At 34.7% G+C, this 21,240-nt stretch overlaps 1 protein-coding gene across 1 annotated transcript in view; it reads left to right on the forward strand.

Moving 5' to 3' along the window:
* Positions 1-21,240, forward strand: part of ADAM7 (ADAM metallopeptidase domain 7) — a 172,387-nt gene that overhangs the window by 397 nt on the left and 150,750 nt on the right. Inside the window, 4 exon segments of the mRNA XM_007472327.1 lie at positions 10,433-10,550; positions 13,157-13,210; positions 16,569-16,637; positions 19,259-19,428. Coding sequence (XP_007472389.1) covers positions 10,433-10,550; positions 13,157-13,210; positions 16,569-16,637; positions 19,259-19,428 — 411 coding nt within the window.

Genomic DNA, 21,240 nt, shown 5'->3' on the forward strand with positions numbered 1-21,240 from the left:
AAAAAAAAAAAAAAAAAAAGCATCTAATGAGAGAGAAAAAGCAGGGCTTCCTTTCCAGTAAGGATAGTGTATCCAAAAAATAAAAAAGAGAGAGAGGGTCAAATGACAAATCGAATATGACCAAGAAATGAAATTGGGACTGAAAATTAACCACAAATTTAAAATATGGAGATCATTGGTGACCTTGATGAGTAATTTCAGTAGAGCAGTGGGTACAAAAGAGATTGTCTCTTGTACCTGACTGGAGCGGCTTAAAGAGAGAATGAAGAACTGAGGACAGTGATTATAGATAACTCCTTGAGAAGTTTTTGTTATAAAAGGAAAATATCAAGGTTGCTGGAAGGGCATGAGAGATCAAGAGAGTTACTATAAATTGTTTAAAAATGCAAATTACAGCTTGTTGAGGAGTGAAGTGAAGGTGTGACATAGTTCTGTAGGAATTGGACTTATGGATAGGATCATGAATGCTATCACTTATGCAACTGGAGAAAATCTAATTGCATTTCATTTCATACCCTGTCACCACTTGGCTTTAAATCTATGTTGTTTAAACATTTTGACCTTACCGAAGTTAGTGTATTCCCTAAAGCTCTTATGAAATAGTTAAATTGAAAGTGAGAAATAATGTCAACCCTTCAACAAAATTGAGAGTCGTGTATGTATTATGCACTATTCATTAATTATCTTATTAATCTACACAGTGATCTTGTGTAGGAAGCACTATTATCTTTAATTTGCCACGAGGAAACCAAAACTCTAGGAATATTAAGTAATTTGTTCAATATCACTAGTTAAGTAATGTGAATATCAGAATTAAGAGGTGAAATTTCTATGCACTCTTTTTAGTCTGGGTCTGCCATTCCCCAGGAATAACCTTGTCCTTTTGGGTAGCAGAGTGAGTCAATTTTTTTTATGGCTCTTGTTGCATGTATAACATGACATTTACTATGCATATTAATTTGTGGAAAGTAGGGTAATGATAAAAAAACCCTCCAAACTTGTCATTATTCTATCAAGTAAAAATTTCCACTTACAGTGAAGAGGTCTTGGAAAAGAAGAAAAAAATTCAGTAAAAGCATGGAAACATAGCATCCTGATGTTAAAAAAAAAATCTTAAAGATCAAATAATCTGATATTCCCAAGTTATAAATAAGGCACTGGGGCCCAGAAAATAAGTGATTTGGCAGAGGTAGCAGAATTAGTCACAGGTGAACATAGAGTTCCTGATTTTGAATCTAGTGTTCTTTTCAATGCACTTAAAACACAATTAATGGGCTGAAACTAGCTTCTACAAAAAGAATTGCAAGTTCCCCTTAATTAATGTGGTTTTGGAGTACTTTATAATGATATTTCTTTTAAAGTCAGACAGAAAACGCTAACCTTTATTCCAGTATTTCTGTGTGAAGTTTTTGCCATTTCTATTGTAATCTGAATAAGATTTATTTTTTTTATTCACTTCATTCTCTTCACTCACTTGAATTTACTGCCCCTTTTCTTCATGTTTCTCTTGGCAAAGGACATACAAGAATAAGTATTTTGAGCCTGCATTGTGCGCCGCCGTTTCTGACTTAGAATATATTCTTTATCATCTGTCATAGCTTCCTGGGCCTCCACTATTGTGAATTCACTCTGTTAAGTCCTTAAGAAGTGGGGCTTCCCTGGTGGCGCAGTGGTTGAGAGTCCGCCTGATGATGCAGAGGACACGGGTTCGTGTCCCGGTCCGGGAAGATCCCACATGCCATGGAGCGGCTGGGCCTGTGAGCCATGGCCGCTGAGCGAGGGGGAGGTGGACTGAGGGAAAGAAAGAGAGAAGGAAGCTCAGGAGGGCAAGCCTGAAGGGGTACCTGGATTGTGAAGGAGGTCAAAGGGAGAAAGTGGGCATGCGCTTCACAAAGCTGGGAAGCCCCCAAGACACATACTCCTGCCTCACTACTTGTTAAAGGGTGATCCTAGTAATGATAAGAATTGGACACAAGAATGTACAACCTCCAAACCCCTCCCTGAAACCAAGACGGCATTTGATTGGAGAACCTCCTATGAGAGGTTGCTTCACTAATTTGCAGCTAAGATATGAGGGGACAGAACATTCTCATATTTGTCTAATTTTTAAAATCTGCTTTTGTCTGATAAGCAGACTTCCCAGAGCCACTTTGACAGAAATCTGCTTCAGGGATCATTGTTTGTTTGTTTGTTTGTTTCTAAAGCTTTATATACTTTAGTGATGATGTTAATTTAAACACAGAAAGCTGTGACCTGAGAGTGAGAATAAATTATAAACTAGTTATATTATAATATTGCACTATTCCACACTAGTCACTTGATAAGAGTTTTATAAGAAAAAATAAAGTTTCTTTTCCCCTCAAAAAAAGCACTAGTGTACAATAAGAACACAGAGCCAAGCAGAAATTTTATTTTAATGTCTGCTTTTCACTTACTGATTATGGGTCATGAGTAAGTTCCAAAAATTTTTCTTCTTTGAAAGTTCTTGGCTGTTTCACCTGGATTAGCCATGGATAATGTCATATCTCTAATCTTATAGACATGCTAGAAAGTTAGCTCAGCCATAACTAAAGGCATCAGACAAATGCCTTTAAGCCTTATCATTTAACATGACACCATAAATAATTGGGATTTCACAATTGGTATTTTAAACATTGTTTATTCTAGTTTCCACAATTTAGACTGTAATAAAGGCAAGCTCAATATAGTTCCAACCTATCACCCAATTTAAAATGCTCTCTTTAACTGTCACTGTGAATGAAGCTGCTAAGTTCCATTTGATATGTGGATGAGTATTTGTTTGGTGATGGGTCAGATATACTGAGTACGCCCATCAGTCTTCAACTATCTCTTGTAATGACCTGAAAGATTATCAGAAACTCTACTGGTAGAGATGCTCATTTGGATTAAAGTTGTTTCAAGTATGATCAAAATTTTTAGAAACACACGTGGATGTAGCCAGATAATAATCATGTTGCAAATTAGGTTTATTTCATTCAACAAATTTATATTGAATACAGTGTGTATATGCAAGGCACTGCTAGATTTGTGGTACCAGAGTAAGAAAAAGCCATTAGTTTGGTTGAGAACCACCTTGTTAGTGACTGTATATAACATTACAAGAATCGAGCCCTGGGGATCTGAGGTATTTAGATACTGGGGAGGGAAGGATGATGCAACAAATGAGACTAAGAAGAAGCAGTGAATAAGCATGGAGGAGATCCACAAATGAGCTAAACTCTTCAAAAGGTGAAAGTCATCAATAGTGTCAAAGTTTGTAAAAGGTCAAGTTAGTGAAGATTGAGAATTGACCACTGGATTTGGCAAAGGTGCAGATCATCAGTAACATTGACAAGAAGTGTTTCATTGAGTAAAGGATGAAAAGTATGTTTGGAGTAATTTCAAGAGCAAATGGGGAGAGAGGAACTGTACATTCATCTTTCAAGAAGCTGTGCTATTAAAAGAAGTCAGGAACGGAGTAGTAGCTGGGTGGAAGGTAGGGTGATGTAAAAGAAGAAATGCTTTTTGAAAAGATAAAAAAATGGCAGCATATTTGTATATATACTAATTGAGAGTATTCAGTCTCGAGAAAGAACCTGCCAGAATGATGATATTGGGGCTAGGGGACAAGAAGAAACGGAATCCAATATATTAATGGTGGGTAGACCTTAGAGGAATGGGCAGTACATTTATAGAAACAAGAGAGAACTAGTCTCTTGTCTTAAGAGACTATTGTCTTAAGACTTAATCCAGACTAATATGAAAATTTCCAATATGAATCTACAAGATGAGCCTGGACAGGGCAGGAAATATACAAAATGAGTTGGGAGCATCTTGTAGTTCTAGAAAGTAAGGAAGCTCTCAAACAAATGAAAAAACAAACCCAAACCCACATTGATGGGAATTATGTCAAGAGAACACAGGGGGCCAGATGAAAGATCTCTCAGTGGCCAAAAGGACAATTTGAGCAACAAAGGCAATAACATGGTTTTGGACCATAACACAAAGTATCAGTTAATATCCATGAGCCCATATTGATATAAATAAAAGATTGAACAAGTAAATTAATGAGGGAGAATAGACAAATCTCCCATAAGGAAAAATCAAAAAGTTGATGTAGAAACGTGCCCCCCCCAGGAGGAGCCCTACCCTTTGAGCATGGGCTGTGCATAGTGATTTCCTTTCAAAGAGTAGACAGAATAATATGGAAGGAGGAAAAAGTATAACTTTACAGTGGAGAAAGCTGACAAATGCTACCTCAGCAAAGCAGTCCATGTTAAACATCAGTAAGAAGTCATGTTGACAGCATGTACTCTTTATATGATGTGATGAAAAATGGCACTTGATTTTGTTTTCTATCAAGTCTCCATAACTCCAGTCTAAACATGAGAAAAACATCAGAAAAACCTCAATTGAGGGAAAGCCTACAAAAAACCTGACCAGTATTTGACCAGTATGCTTCAAAACTGTCAAGGTCATCAAAAATAACGGAAGTCTGAAAAACTATCACAATCTAGAGGAGCCTAAGGAGAAATGACAACTAAATATAATGTGTCCTGGATGGAATCCTAAAACAGTAAAAGGACATTAGACAAAAACTATGGAAATCTGGATAAATGTAGCCTTTAATTGATAATATCAATCTTGGTTCATTAGTTGTGACAGATATACCAGGGTAATATAAGGTGTTAACAACAGGAAAACCTGAGTTGTGGGGTCCATGGGAATTTTCTATATTGTCTATCCAATGTTTCTCTAAACCTAAAATGCTTCTAAAATTAAAATGAATTCAAAATTAAACAAAAATAAATACAATTCTAAAATAAAAAAAGGGAAAATTCTGTTTATTGACAGCAGAATGACAAGATGAGAAGCAATATTATCACACCTAACAATATTAACAACAGTTTCATTATATTAGCTAATATAAAATCCATATTCAAGCACTGAAATTTCAAAAAAGTCCCATTATAACATCTTGTTACACACACACACACACACACACACACACACACACACACACCCCTATACATATAGTTATGTTGTAAGATGGGATTCAACCCTTCTTATTTGATTGAGCACCTAGTTTCTTGTCTGCCCATCTATGAATTCTGCATCTTTATAATAAAGTTCTAATTTTATATTACACTTGTAATCAAAAAAGTCCTAACTAATGCATTCCTCACATTCAACAAACACAAACCTCCCCTCTTCCTCCCTCAAAGCTGCCCCTCCTTCAAAAGATCCACCTTTCAGTGGTGAAAAAGTTAAACAAACCAGAAAACTGGGGCAATCCTTGACTCTTTTCTTTTGCCTCCTCTATCAAGCAATCACTAAGCCTTGAAGATTCCAGTACGTAAATAGTCTTTGGAATCATCTACTCGTCACTATTCCTGCAGCCACTGCCCTGCTCAAATCACCTGCACACCATCAATAACCTGTAAATTCTTTTTCTGCCTACAGTTGTGATTTCTGCTGATCATTATCCATAGTAAGCAAGCCATCTAAAATACCAGACAAACTTCTGCATTCTTCTGCCTAAACCTTTTGCTTCTCTTTGCTCTTAGGCTAAAGTCCAAATCCTCTTAAGTGACTTAGTGGGCTGTACATGATTTGACTCTTTCCTAACTTTTCGTTTCTCATTTCTATTCAACTTACACTTGATTTTCTGGCAATATTAAACCTCTCTCTGTCCTTCAAATGTGTCAAGCTTCTTCCTACCTCAGGGCCTTCGCATGTGCTGCTCCTTGCCCCTGACCCCTCTTTTCAATATCTCTCACACAGTCACTGCATTTCTCGTATTATGATGCTTATAATACCCAATTACATTTACTTGATATTTTCTTTGCCAAGCTGTGGCTTCCTTGAGGGCAGTGACCTGTATCTTGTGCACCACTGTTGAATAAATGAATAAACATATACCCATAATCCCATTAAGACACACAAATACAAATATGCTCATTAACATTTCACTATATTTATTTTATATCATATTTCTTTGTCTATCCATTCCTCTATCAACCATCCATCCTCCATCTTATTTTTATGCATACCAAATTATATTGCAGACATTAGTATACTTCCCCCTAAGTACGTCAGCAAGCATATCATTAGAGTTTAATATGTGTTGAGTTTTTCTTACAATGTAAAATTTTCATGCAATGAAATGCACAACCTCAAGTGTACATGCATTGAATTTTGATGAATGCACATACCTGTGTTACCCAAATTTCTGTACAAGTGAATTATAAAAGAACTGTCACTCAGAAAATTTCCTCCTCCTCCTTCCTAGTCAACTTCTCTCAAAACCTGTTCACAGAGGTTTTACTCATCATAGATTATTCTGTCCATTCTGGAAGTTTCTATAAATAGATTTACACTGCATGTACCCTTTGTGTAAGGCTTCTTTATTTTAGCATTCCATAGACAGAGATTCATTCATGTAGTTCATGTATCAGAAGTGTGGTTCTTTTACTTTCTGAGTACTACTCCATGATGTGTATGTATATATGTGTGTGTGTGTGTGTGTGTGTATACATATATATATATATATATATATATATGTATACACACACACATATACACGAGCATTTTTTTTATCCATTCTATTGATGGAGACCTTGGCTTTTTCCAGCGTTTGGCTATCATGAGTAAAGCTTGAATGAGCATTCTTGTATAGTCCTTTTATAAATATATGTTTTCATTTCTCCTTGGTGAACGCCAAGGAGTGAAGTTTCTGGATCACAGGGTATGTATATGTTTAGTTTTATAAAAAACTGTCAGATCATTTTCCAAAATACTGCGAACAATGTATGAGAATTCCAGTTGCTCCGAATCCTCTTCGTCATTTTGTGTTCTCGCCCCTTTTTAATTTTAGTTATACTGGTGGGTTTGTGGTGATATTTCATTTTGGATAAGTTTTCAGTTCCCTGTTGAAAACTTTTTTATGTGATTATTGTCCATTTGTATATCTTTTGTAAAGTGTCTGTTTAAATATTTACCTATTTTTAATTGGGTTAATTGTCCTTTACTGAGTTGAAGATCTTCATACAATTTGGAGATTAGCCCTTTGTCAGATATATTTCTTGTTAACTGTTTTCTCCATCCTGTTACTTTTTATATTCATTTTCTTAATATTCTTTTAAAAAGTAAAATCTATAATTTTGAAGAAGTTTCAATTTACTAAATTTTCTAATGTTTTCAGGGTTTTAGCTTTTAGTTTTGGTCTATTATCATCTTGAATTTGTGTTTGTGTGTGTGTGCCTGTGTGTGTGTGTGTGTGTGTGTGTGTGTGTGTGTGTGTGTGTGTGTGTAATTTGAAGGTGGGTCAAGGTTCTTGGTTTTGCATACACATAGCCAGCCTCTTTTGTTGAATTGCCTTTCTTTGGATTGGATAGCTTTTGCACCTTGGACCAAAAGCAAATGACTATTTCTGAGCTCTCTATTTTATCCTGTTCACCTACTTTTCAATCCCCAAGCTATGACCACATTGTCTTGATTACTGCAGCTTTAAAGTAAGTCTAAAAGCCAATGTGGGTAACTTCTATAATTTTGCTCTTCTTTTGCAGAATTAAAAAAAATTCTAGATCCTTAGCATTTCTCTATAAAATCTAGAACTCACTTGTTAATTTTTATTTTTTAAAGAGCCTGCTAGAAGTTTGGTTGTGATTTTACTGAATTTATACATGAATCTGAAAGAATTGCTATCAACAATATTGAGTCTTCGTGTTACATCTCTATATTAATTTAGATCTTTAATTTCTATCAACAATGTTTTGTAGTTTACAGTGTACAGCTCTCATATGTCTTTGCTTAGATGTATTTCTACATATTTAATGCTTTCAGTGCTCTTGTAAGCAGAATTGTTTTTTATTATTTCATTTTTCTATTGTGAGGTCTTAATCTACGGATTTATCTATTGTTTCATAGATTACTTAGAGATTTTCATCAGCAAATATTGGCAGTCGTATATCTTTCTGTCTAGTCATTATTCCTTTTATTTCTATGCTTTATTGTAATGGCTAGGAACTCCAGTACAATCTGAGTAGAAATAGAAGAGTTGGCAATCTTACAGTATCCCTGATCTTAAGGGAAAAGTGATAAATATTGAATGATTAATATTATATTGCCAGTAGACTTGTATTTGTGTACTTTATGAGTTTAAGATAGCTCCCTGAGAAGTTTACTGAAAGCATTTCATCTGTATCCATTGAAATGTCCATATGGTAATTTACACTGATTGATATTTGAATGTTAAACCATACTTGCAACCCTGTGATAAAACCCTCTTTGCTGTATACAGTTCACAAGATTTTCTTAAGGATTTTGACACCATGTTAACGATAGATATTATTCTGCAGTTTTAGTTTTGTGTGATGTCTCTGTCACATATTTAATATTAAGAGGTGAATTGGGAAGTGCTCTCAAAAATGAATTGGGAAGTGTCCTCTCTTCCTATATTTTCTGAAGACTGTTATTTTTAGATTGTTGAATAGAATTCACGAATGAAACTACCTGTGCCTTGAGGGATTTTTTTGTGTGTATGTGTGGGGAGGAGATTTTATGATTACAAATTCAATTTTATTGAGAGGGTTATTCAGATTTTCTATTTCATTTTATGTCAGTTTTAAATCGTAATTTACAAGGAAAATGTATATTTCATGTATGTTGTCAAATTTTTGGTATAAAGTATTTCATAATATTCTCTGATTATTCTTTTAATATCTGTGGTACCTTTAATGATAACCTTTTTATAATTTCTAATATTGGTAATCTGAGTTCTCCCTCTTTTTTTTCTTGACAAATCTAAAGAGGTTTATCAATTTGTTGATCTTTTCAAATAACCACCCTTTGAATTTATTATTGCTATTGTCTGTTTATTTCACTGAATCCATCTATTATCTTTATTATTTAATTTATTCCACTTATTTAGTGTTTACTTTTTTATGCAAATATTTGATCTTTTTGTCATAGTATTTAAAATATTTAAAACCATGACATTTCCTTCAAGCATTAGTTTAGATGCATTTCAAACACCTTGACGTCTTTTATTTTTATTATCATTCCTTTCAAAATATTGTCTAATTTCTTTTAAGATTTCTTCTTTGGTTCATGGATTATTTAAGAGTGGGTTATTTAATTTCCAATATTTGGTAGTTTTTACATACCCTTTCTCAAGCTTTGTATGATATCATTTTTAAAAACATGTATTGCAATTTGTTTTATGGCCAAACCTATGTTCTAATTTGTTAAAAATACCTTGAAAAGAATATGTATTTTGCAGTTACTGGGTGAAGTGCTCTATAAACAATAATTAGGACAAAGTGGTTGATAGGATTATTTAGATCTTCTACTTTTACTTATATTACTTGTTTATTTGTTCTGTCAACTGCTGAGGGAGGAATGTCAAAACATTCAATTATGATTTGGAATTGTTTATCTTTTCAATTTTTAAAATATTTTCTTCATGTTTTGGAAGCTTAGCTATTAGGTTATACACATGTACTATTATTTTTTCTTTATGGTGAATTTACTCTTTTATCATTATGTCATTATGGAATGCCCGTCTTTTGGGGAACTGTATTCTACCTGATAGCAATACAGCTTAGCTCCGCATTCACATATTTACTGTTTCCATAATATACTATTTTTCATGCCAACCTACCTGTGCCTTAACATTTAAAATGTGTCTCTTGTAAGATGGCAAGTAGTTGGGTTCTGCCTTTTTAGTGGATTCTGACAATCTGATTTCTAGTTGGAAAGTTTAATCCATTAACATTTAATGTCATGAATGATATGGTTGTATTTAATATTGAATTTCTGTTTGCCTCTGATTTTGTTCCTCTGGTTTTCTCTTCCTGCCCTTCTTTGGATCTTCGAATTATTTGATTTCTTTTTTACTCTTATCTACTGGCTTTTTGTTTATCGATTGTTTTTATAGCAATATCTCTCTGCTTTAGTTTAAAGCTTTTGTTTTAGAGGTTACAATATTTACAGTTAATACTGTACAATTTCATGCAAAATGTAAAAATTTTGCAATCATATTAAATCCATATCTATGTACATATGATACATATATCTTAATACATATTAACCCAACAGCTGTATATTTAGATAAAATATATATAGTATATATACTTATATATGTGATACATATACATCACAATTTTTTGCATTAATTTTGGCGCTTAAGGCAAGAAGATTTTTACTTAGATAATATTTTCTCTAGGTTCTTCTCAAAATGATGCCTTGTTAAAACTGCCAGAATCTTTTACCATCTTTACCAAACCATGAAATCTAGGTAGAAAGGCTTTTCATGTGACTGGGATTGATTTTGCTTATTTGCTTTTAGCATAAGAGGATCTTGCTGAGAAGTGAAAGCAGCCTAGAGCCTTCACTCTCACATAATAGGTTTTATCTGCTAACTTTTTAGAATAAGTGAATCTCACTACCTCTCTGCCCTCTTTTCCAGGCAGTTCCTAGCCTCAGATTACAGTGAGACATACTACTCCGCAAAAGGAGAGCAGATCACCAAGCATCCTCAGATCACGGTATCTTATGGGACCTTCCTAGGTCTCTTCTCTGAAACTATTGTTCCCTCGTATGATTTTTAAACCCCATCCTAGCTTTACAAGCAGCTTCAGAAAGTGTTACATCAGAAATTACTCCTGCATTGACTACCATCACTGAATGATTCTAAAACAGAAACTATGACACTCTGACCTCTAAAGGAGATTGATCACTATCTAACAAGCAAATCAATGACTGCTAATGTATTTTCCTTTACCACACTGACTTCTATGTACCCCAAATAGGGTTAAGTCTGGAGGAAGGGTAAAGCAGGACACCAGAGAAGTATAAGGTACCATGATGGAATAGTAATTAAGCTAAAGGATAAAACTTCAAGACATGAAACAAGATTAAAACCTCCATCTAACTGACCCTTATGGGAGTCAAATCCTCTTGCCCTGTCCTTCTGATGCACCAACACTGAGTCCTGTCCTTCATTCTCCAAATGAATCTTTGTTCATTAATCATGAATATTATTCCAGTGGATATGAGTTCTATTTTTATATTTATTCCCCTTTACAGAATATGCCCACTGCAGCCTTCTAGCCAAGGATGACTTTATTCTCTTCTATTAAATGTATACTTTTAAACCATATTGCCTCTGTTTAAGGCAGCTGTCAACTATGAAATCTCAGTCATAATGCAATCTTTGTAAAATAGAACAGTAAGAAAACTGGGTAACATTCTTTTATACAGTGAGTGGTTGTTCGTCTATGAGAGTCTGAGGTCCAGGACCATGGAAAGTGTCACACATAGGCAGGAGTTGAACATAAGGAACTGATGGAAAGAGAAATTATTTGGCGGAATCACCATGGATGGAACACCCAGTGGGGAGTAATAAAGATACCAACTTGATTGAAGCAGAGAGGCAGGAGACAAAGGCACGAGGGGACCTGGTTGGAGAGTGAGACCTAATTTCTGCGATCATCAAAAATCTTGACTTCATTTCATAGGCAACTGGGGAAAATTTATAATAATAGCACAGGAGGGGTAGTTTGATAGGATTTTAAGGTGGATTAAAAGAGTAACATTTCAAAAGAAAAGGGTCACACTTCAGAGGTTAGCATTAACTAACAGACTCTTAAATTTGTGAGAGAAGAATTCATACACTGCTTCACACAAAGTAATCATGCAATTAAAATAAAAGGCTTCTAAAGTAGCTTCGAAATTTCCCAATGAAAGAATGCAATGAATGAATGCATGAATGAATGCATAAATGAACATAAGTGTAGTTTGTGAAAATGAAATAATGATGTATTATGAACATAAAATATGTAGATATTAATATTTATATAATATCAATACATGTACTTATATCAATAGCCTCTTCATCTATTTTAGGATCACTGTTTTTTTACTGATCTCAAGAGAGAGATTATGAGCCCAGTTAATGAAGTGTATAGGCTGCCTGAATCCGAATCTTCATTGTTTGAAATCTGAAATGTCAAACTTTTGTTTTTGTTATCTATACAGAAAGTGTTCATTCCCTACAGCAAACCCCAGTTTGTTTCATCAGTTTCTAAGAAGGGGGATATCTACAATCCTACATATAGATTTATAGTATTAGGGCTATAAGTGGTTGGAAAGAATGAAATTTACATCTTGAAATCTCTCTTAGATATTGTCTTTTCTTTCCTTGTCTTTCCTGCCACTTTTTGGGGAGGAGTTGTTGATGATAAGCCAGGTTATCCCCCTTTCATCACGCCAAATATTCTAATTGTTAAGGTGGAATTTCTAGTAGAATGAAGGCACAATGATAGTCCTCCATATTTTAGGCTTTTCTATACTTGTTCATATCAACTTAAATCCCCTCTACGTGTTAGCCTTTAAGATCTGTGAGTGTTTATTTTCTTCACATATCCATGGTGTAGACTGTGTCTGAAACTTACTAGATGCCTAATAGATGGGTTTTTTTGATTGAATAAATCAATAAATAAATGATTACTTAGTTCAGAAAAGAATGACAGTCAAATATTTGAACAATATGCCTCTGGTTTATATTCAGGAGCATATGCATGTAACTCAATGCATGACACTGAAAGCTGAAAACTTAGAATTTCTTGGTATTGTGTTTTATAAAATAAAAGATCTATAATTAACAACATTTATATGTTTCCTTGGAATTGACACTCCCATAAAGGGAGATTGGGAGATAGAAGAGGAGTAGAAGGAATACAGTCACTCCTGTTGGCCAGTTATATGTCTTGCTCTCAACTGTAAATGGTCCTTTTACATGAGCTTACTTAGTAAGCATTTACTTTGTAAGTTAAAAAAAACCCTAAGTGTTAAAAACTGGATTCATGATTCTTTGTTGACAATCCTTATTTTACCTGAAAGACTAAACAAACAAACAAAAAGGATAATAAAATATGGAATGTTGTTTCAGGTTTACTAGAATCTGATGCATAGAAACACATGTTTTAATAATATAGTGGATTTTATTTACCTACATTTCTAGAATTATTAGATATACTCCTGCATGTCAACTTCCAATAATACTAACATTTCTTACCTTGAAAATTTTAGCTTAAAATGTTAAGATAAGAGATATTAAGTGTACTTCATTCAATTTTCCATAAATTTCCAGAGTATGGAAAAAGAAAAGTCTATTGAACTGTTCATTGCTGCTGATGATAACATGGTAAGTTTTCAGATAAACATTTGCTCCCCATTCATTCTTATAAAACAATAGTTGTGACTTTTAACAAAGAGAAAGTAGTATTTTAATCAGAATTCCATTCCAGGTTCAATGTTCTGTTTTTAGCTTCCCCAAACAGACATATATAAGAGATGATAATGTCCTTTGGCAGTATAGCAGACTAAGCCAAAATAGAACCTCCCTCCACATTATGAACATATGGAAATGATGAACAACTTCAAAAAACTGAAAATATGTCCACAATCGATAGTTGAGCTAAAAAAACACAGAAAATCTCCAAGTACTAAAAATGAGGCAGAGAATCTCCATCAAAACAGTAACTAAAATTCAAAGGCATGGTGACACAACACACAGTATATAGAATATGTTGCATAAGGCTCAGAGCCAAAAAGGGCTGTCCCATCTCTGAAAGGGAACTGGAAAAGCTCTCTAGTGAAACTGCAAAGAGAAAGGAAACATGTTGTTTGTCTGCCTGTAGCAATGGGCAGGGAAAATATTATGCGTGGGAAAACAAAATCCTAAGCCTGTGTCCTGCACTGATGTGGGTCATGACATACTTTTCTTTAGATACAGAAATGCCACTCCAAGCTTTCAACAAAAAAACTGATTAGAAATTCGGTAAACTGCTAGACTCCAAGTCAAAAATGCCCTATAATCATAATCCAAGGTAAAGCTAATCACACGAGGAAGAGTCAACCAACATAATGAAAAGAAGAATGAGCGCTCCAAGAACTGCAAATCATCCAACGATATTTCAGATTATACACCTTACAGCAGAGTATAAAAAGATATACAACAACAACAAAAAAACATGGTTACAGGGTAAGAAGGGTTGTTATTTACATCTCTATTAGAAAATTTTTGTCTAAGCAGGGAAAAAATTCAACAAAAATACCAAAGGTTTGAAGCACATAAATATAGGTTTGATCTAATCAAGTGATGGATGTATACTGCAACCAGAAAAAAAGACAACATGTATTCATTTCAAGTTCAAACAAAACATTTTCAAGAATTAAACTGACATTTTGCCACAAAGGAAGTAAAACAGATAGGAAAGATATATATGGAGAAGATCACCGCTTTTTTTTTTTAACCACAACCAAATTGGAAGGTATAACAAAAAAATTGTTAAACTAGACTACAAAACAAAAATCGATTTGGAAACTAAAAGAAAAATACATTGCTAAATATTAATTGACTAAACAAGTCAAATCTGAAAGTATGAAATATTTATAATAGCAAAAAGAGAACATTAGTTGAGATAAATTTTTCTAGATGCAGGTGGCATAACAGTAATTAGAAGGACATTTGTAGACAAACATTTATATTAAAAAAGAAAGGAATTTAATGAATTAAGAGTCTAACTGGAAAAGTCAGAACATAAACACAGAATAAAATCAAAAAAGAGAAGGAAAAATAATTTTAATAATGAGTAAAATTGATAAAAAGCACAAGACAAAAAGAAACAAAGTCAAATGCTAGTCCCTTGGAAAGATAAATAAAATAGAGGAACTTCTGACAATACTTATTAAGACAAAAATAGAAGTACAAATAAAATTAGGAATGAAAGAAAAACCTAACTATAAATATAGGAAAGGTTATATATATATCATTAAAAATATATGTACAACCTTGTGCCAATAAATTTATGAGCAGAAGAACGTAGTACAATGTTAAGAAGCTGACTTTTGAAAAAATAGGAAACTCCGAAAAGAATATAACAAAGTTTTAAAGTTAAATAAGTAGTCCACAATCTACTGACAAATAACTAGGCTCACATGAGTTTAAAGACAAATTTTACCAAAATTTATTGTAACAGAAAACCCCATCTTTTATACACTGTTTTCAAGAATAGGAAACACTCTTCACACATTTCATAGTTATTATAACGTTCACATTAGTTATCTACTGCTGTGTAACAAACTACCCAAAACTTAGTGTGGGTCATTTATACAGTTGCAGTAATCTGGTGGCTCCACTGGGCTGGATGGATGGTGTAACCTGGCCTTAGCCACTTGTCTGGTACATAGTGTTGGGTTTGGCCCATGTGTCCCCAGTAGGCAAGCCCGTTCTTCTGGTACTATAGCTGGGCATCAAAACATCATGAGAGACCAGGCTTCAATGTACAAGAGCTTTTCAAGCTTCTGCTTATAGGACACTTATTAATGTCTTATTAACTAAAGTCATATGGCCAAGTCTAGAATCAATGGTTGAGGGAACCACACATCGGTGCAGATATCCGGAAGAGTGATTCCTTAAGAGTCATTACCATAACAACCTATGATGATACTGATAACAAATCCAGAGAAGAAAGTAAAATTATAAGTCAATTTCACTTACAAATACGACTGCAAATACCCTAAAAATATTTGCAAACCCAATCCAGCACATATCAAAAGAAAAAGTGTGCATAACAATGAAAGTTTATTCTAGTAATGCAATGGATTTGGTAATTAAGAGGACATTTATGGGCCTATCAGGAATAGTTTCAGTAGAATAGTGGCATTTAAATCAATGAGTAGTAAGTTGAGGGGTGGGTAGGAAATGAAAGTTAAAGGGATTCTAATGTAATATCTTTGGGGTATTCAGATATTTAAGATAACAGGCGAGCAATGGAATGTTAACTATAGGATAATTGCAGCATTCAGAAAAGGCATTTTTTTAATTATTATTATAAAAGAAGCTTGACCATTTGCATTTATCTCTAGGGGATACCTTATGTTACTATTAAGTGTATTTTATTAGATCTAAATTGATAATGTTGAGAACAAGTACAAATAGGGAATCCATTTGTAAGAACAGAACGACATACAAAATAAGCTGGAGGAGGAAACTGCTTTGTCTTCTTAGCCTTTTCCTGGAGAGGAAGGAGGGGGAAACCACAATTTCTTGTCCCTCTCCATCATATCCCTGGCTCCAGGATGATCCTTGATTATATGCTCCTTAGTTTGTAGCCACCATGGATACAGGAGTGCTGACAAAGTTGTTTTTTGCAATATAATGATTGCTGTGGAGCTTTAATAAGTTTTGTTATGAATATGGACTCTAAAGAACACTTATCAGTTGGTTTAATAAATCAACGTAATGTAATATATTTAATGTGAAGAGGGAACAGAGTTATAAAGAAAACCTTAAAGTAGTGCCAAGGTGAAACATGACTTCTGAAACTGCTATATCTAGTTATTTTATATAAAACATGTATTTCTGCATAAGTTGCCCAGATGTTTTAGCTTTCTGGAAGGAAAGCCAATGAATTTTTTTCTTTGAAATATCTCATGATGTTGAATTTTTATTCAACTCCTATGATTAATGAGTATTGATTTGATGTCTATATTTCCAGTATCGCAGGAATAATCACCCTAACAAACTAAGGAATCAAGTTTGGGGAATGGTCAATTTTGTCAACATGGTAAGATTTGATACAGTCTGAATCAAGCCAAAATCACAAATGGAAAGAAACTTTTAGAATAGATCTCTGCTGGATTTTTGTAGTAATACTGATATTAAGACAGCCCAAAACATAACAGTTCACCAAGTGGTCTAGCAAAATTCCACTGAAAAAAAAAATCACAGCAACAAATGCATCATAGCTCTAAGTTTTTGGTTTTCTAAGTAAATGACACTTAATATTTACATAACTTTCAAATATTGGTCACTATCACAAAATTTATAAAGCAATGTACAAAGATTTGAATACCCATCATGAGTAAATCAAACCCACTATTTTAAATCACTCTTCCATGACCTTTGCATAGCAAAAAGTCTTTCAAGCTATAATTTATTGCCCATGTTTAGACAGAGAAATCAGGGGAAATATTTCTGTAAAATTCACTAAAATGATTAATTCGTCTAACATGAAATGAACTAGTATCCTGTCAAAGAAGCAAGACTGTGAATTATACACATCTTTTTAAAGCTGACTCCTTCCGAACAGCTCCATTACCAGGATAAAGAGGCCCCAAAGAAAGACATTGTAAGAAATCGCTCCTTTAGATCAGTGGTTTTTGCATTCACCAGTTGAAGGACATTTGATCTTTTTCTAGTTTTTTACTAGGATGTTTGGGGCCTGAATCAGACCTGAGTGCACTGAATTCCCAGGTTAGATGAGGCCACCAGTTTTGCTCCGCAGATGGGGGAAGCCATGGGCTGAACTCTGTTCAAATTCTGCAGTTGAATGGGCTATGTAGCGTCTCACAGTGAGGGTCCCTGGTCAGACAGGCTGAAGTCTATATTCAGCAATGAGTGGGGCTGCAAATTAAATTCCCTGCTTGGGCACAGAAGGAGAAGCAGCCCTGAAACTGGTAAAGCTCTCTGTTTGTTGCCTTAACTCAAGCTGACCCCAAGTTACCCAGCTGAATAGGATTACTGGCTTTGCTTGCAGACTACTGGCTCTGTCTGCCCTTCTCTCAGCTTGAGCACCACTGGGATGCACATCTTTCAGGTGTTCTCACCAGCCCTTTGGGTCATATGGGGCTGGAAAACACTCTCCACAGTGTGCGGGGCTGTCTCAGCCCCCTAGCATGGGCAGGAGGTGGAGGAATTGCTCAATTTCCCAAACAGGATTGGAAGGGCTGAGAGCTACCATTAGCCTTGGATATAAATTAATCCCTTTCCTGGGCATAGTGGGGAGCTCCCACACCCAGTACTGGCTTTGCTCTGGGGGTGATCTCAAGTGCTGCTTCTCCTGTTTCTTATATCTTGCAATTGTCTTTATTACTCCTCTAACACTGACCCAAATATAAGACTCTATCTCTCTCCTTGGGGTCCCATCTCCAAGATTGTTGCACATTGCTGAACTTTTACTAAAGATTTTCAGTTCAGACTGGGGGCTCATACCACAAACAATTTAAAGTAGCATAGTCTAAAAGTCCTTGACTCTTCCCGTCATATCTCTTCTTACTGGCCCTTTATCCTCCACACTCATTATTTCACTGCATCCTTTCTCACTTTACTTTCATGTCTTCACCTCTTTTGTCTCAGAAATTCCAAAGTTCTTTCTCCGTTAAGAAGAGTGAACCAACTCTCTCAACAACCTTCCAAATATGTATATCAAAACCCACCCAAGCATTCTGTAGATAAAATATGGCTTTATTTTATAGGATATTTTTTCACTAGAAGAGAACACATCCATAGAGTAACAAATATTGTTCCCATTTGCACTTGAATCCAGTTTTATGGACCTAAAGCCCACCCATGAATGCAGAGAATCCAAAGGTTAAAAACATTATCTTGCTTGGTGGGACATAATTCATAAGGTTTATTCCACAATACTATCAGAGACAAAAGGAATGGACATCTAGTTAGGTTTGAGATCATGATTTAACTAAAGGTCTAACTTTATAAGAGTTTATGAGAACCATAGTTCTCATGGTTATGAAATGACTTAAACTCTTAAACTCTTCTGTCCTGGCATCAGAGTACCTATCAACTAGGTGTTTACAAAAGCAGATGGGAATAGGGGTGAGAATCCTTGGGCTACAACTATTTCTGTCTGTTTTGAGGCTTTGAGCAATCCCCAATAAGATTTCTTACACAACAAAGGAGTTCCAAAAATCAAACATGGGGAACAAACATGAAAGCTAAGCTATGGGTTTTTGATAACAATACCAACTTTCTAATCTGCTACAGAACAAACTCATGACCTAAGTAGAGAGATGAATAAAGAACATTCATTCCATTATGTGCCACTGTTCATAAATTCATATTTTCAGGTCATGTATAATCTCAGAGCTTTAGTAAATTATTTATTTTAGACATATCCTGAGCCCAGTGTATGTAAGGATTATAACAGTTCAAGGAGAATCAGGTGTTTTTGGTCAAGTTTCTTTGTTGGTCATGGCAATTCACCCAGTATTCTGGACGACTCAACTCTACATACTGTTTCAATACAGCTGTTAGTAAAATGAGGTCTAAACTTTTGCTTATGTACTTCACACATTAAAATTACTTTTTTAATGTAAAGGAATATAGTCATGATAAAGGATCCTTCTGCAACTTGACACTGTGAAAAATTATTTCTCCTTTGAACAGATTTATAAAACCTTGGACATTCAAGTGACATTAGCTGGCCTTGAAATATGGACAAATGGAGACAAAATAGGTATAGATTCTAAAATAGAAACTACCTTATTACGTTTTTCGGCTTGGCAAGAAATAATCCTTAAAAAAAGGAAGAATTTTGATCATGTTATGTTACTCAGGTATGTCACTGCTCTATTTTCCTGCATATCTTAGGTGGATTATTAAAAAAGAAAACAAAACAAATAAACCAAAATACTTTCTAAAGCAGCTGATTTTTGGATAAAAGTCCCAGGGACAAAAACGTTATGTGTAGCTATACAGAAAGTTTCCAGGTGAACTTGTAAACAACCTTTCTTCCCAATAATGATTAATAACAGAAATGAAAACCTTGAAATATTCATGTTGCTGGGCACAGTTGAAAATGTCATTAGGTAAGCAAAGCACCCTTAGAATCCATTTACTTTACTTATCAGCATCCAATTTTAACTCTCTTCAGCCTTCCATGCCATGCCATTTCAACACTGCACTGAAACCCACCTTTCTGAGAAAGCACTTCATTTTCTGGACATTTTCCCTCAACAGAGTGTGTGCATCCAGACCAGCTCTTCAAGAGCATCTATACGTAAGATAACAGATTATTAATCTGATAAGTTAAACCTGTCACAGCTTTAATGTTCCTAAGTAAAGGGTTGGATTTTTCTGTAATACTAGGTCATTAATTCCTTAAAAGGGGGGTTATTTTTACCACTTTTTCATTCAAAATACATAGTATACTATTCAGCCTATAGGAAAATGATAAATTATGGTGGAACTGATCTGACATCAACTTTGTGCTTCACATAGTCCTGTCATCATAAGGAACATTAAATTAGGGAAGAACAAATTTGAAGCAGTGGAGTCCTTTGGCATCTCTTTTGATGTCCTTAAAGCTACTATATAAGAGTGGTATCCACTTTAACTATTTCATCTACCTATATTACCAGTATTTCTCCTAAAGTCTACAAACATAGCCTGCAAATATGCTTTCTATCGTTATCTAAATGTTAACTTTCAGTCTGAACTCAGAACTGTGAAGCTTCCAATGCCCATAGTCAGAGGTCAGGTTCAGCCCTTTGGCAAATTGATGAGTGAACCAGACCTCCAAATATCATTTCTGATTTTCATATCCAGGATGGTCCATAACACATATCTCCAGGAGAATAGTGGTTGCGTTCAGATATTCATGTACTACTGTGCCCCAAAATTATGGAGATACAGTAAAATATTATCATGACCTTCACAGCAGGCAAGATTAGCTCTTTTGCCTATTCCTTGTATGTATGTCTTAAAATACTTAATAAATTAGCCTAGGAAAATTAACTTGGTATAAGGAGACAATCTTTTACTTCCATGTGTATCTCTTACTCTGAGCAGTAGCTTCACACACCAATAGTATGTCTACAAATAGAGATATGGGGGAGTGCTACTAAATGACTAACTGGGCACCATATTTAGAACTTGTTATGTTGGTTTCTTATATGTCTTCCCTCTATATTCACATAGATCTAGAAGTGATTGGATACCATATATGATATTATCACGGTGTGACTTTTGGCTTTCAGTGACCATGAGCAAAGTCAGAATCCAGATTGTGCTTCCTCTCCAAAGCTGGTATTCTCCCAAGATCTCCAGAGTCTGGGAAGACCAGAATTCTAAGTTCTTCCAATATGCATAGTCAAATACTAAGACTTTAAAATGTAGGGACAGAAACATATCAGTAGTGAAGAAAGAAATATAGCATATCTTCTTGATCAGAAAAGTTAAACACTGAAAGGGGTCATCTAGCCTGACTAGCTTTCTTGTATTTGAATCGTCTCTGTTATACTCTACGTATGGCCCTTCAGCCTATGATAGTTCTTTTTAAAGTGGTCCAACTCTAAATGTTCTTCTTGAAAGCATGTCAAATTTGGCTCCCTTTAATATACACATCTACATCTGTCTTTTTAGATAAT

The sequence above is a fragment of the Lipotes vexillifer genome, unplaced genomic scaffold, assembly GCF_000442215.2.
Source record: "Lipotes vexillifer unplaced genomic scaffold, Lipotes_vexillifer_v1.1 scaffold484, whole genome shotgun sequence".
Taxonomy (NCBI): domain Eukaryota; kingdom Metazoa; phylum Chordata; class Mammalia; order Artiodactyla; family Lipotidae; genus Lipotes; species Lipotes vexillifer.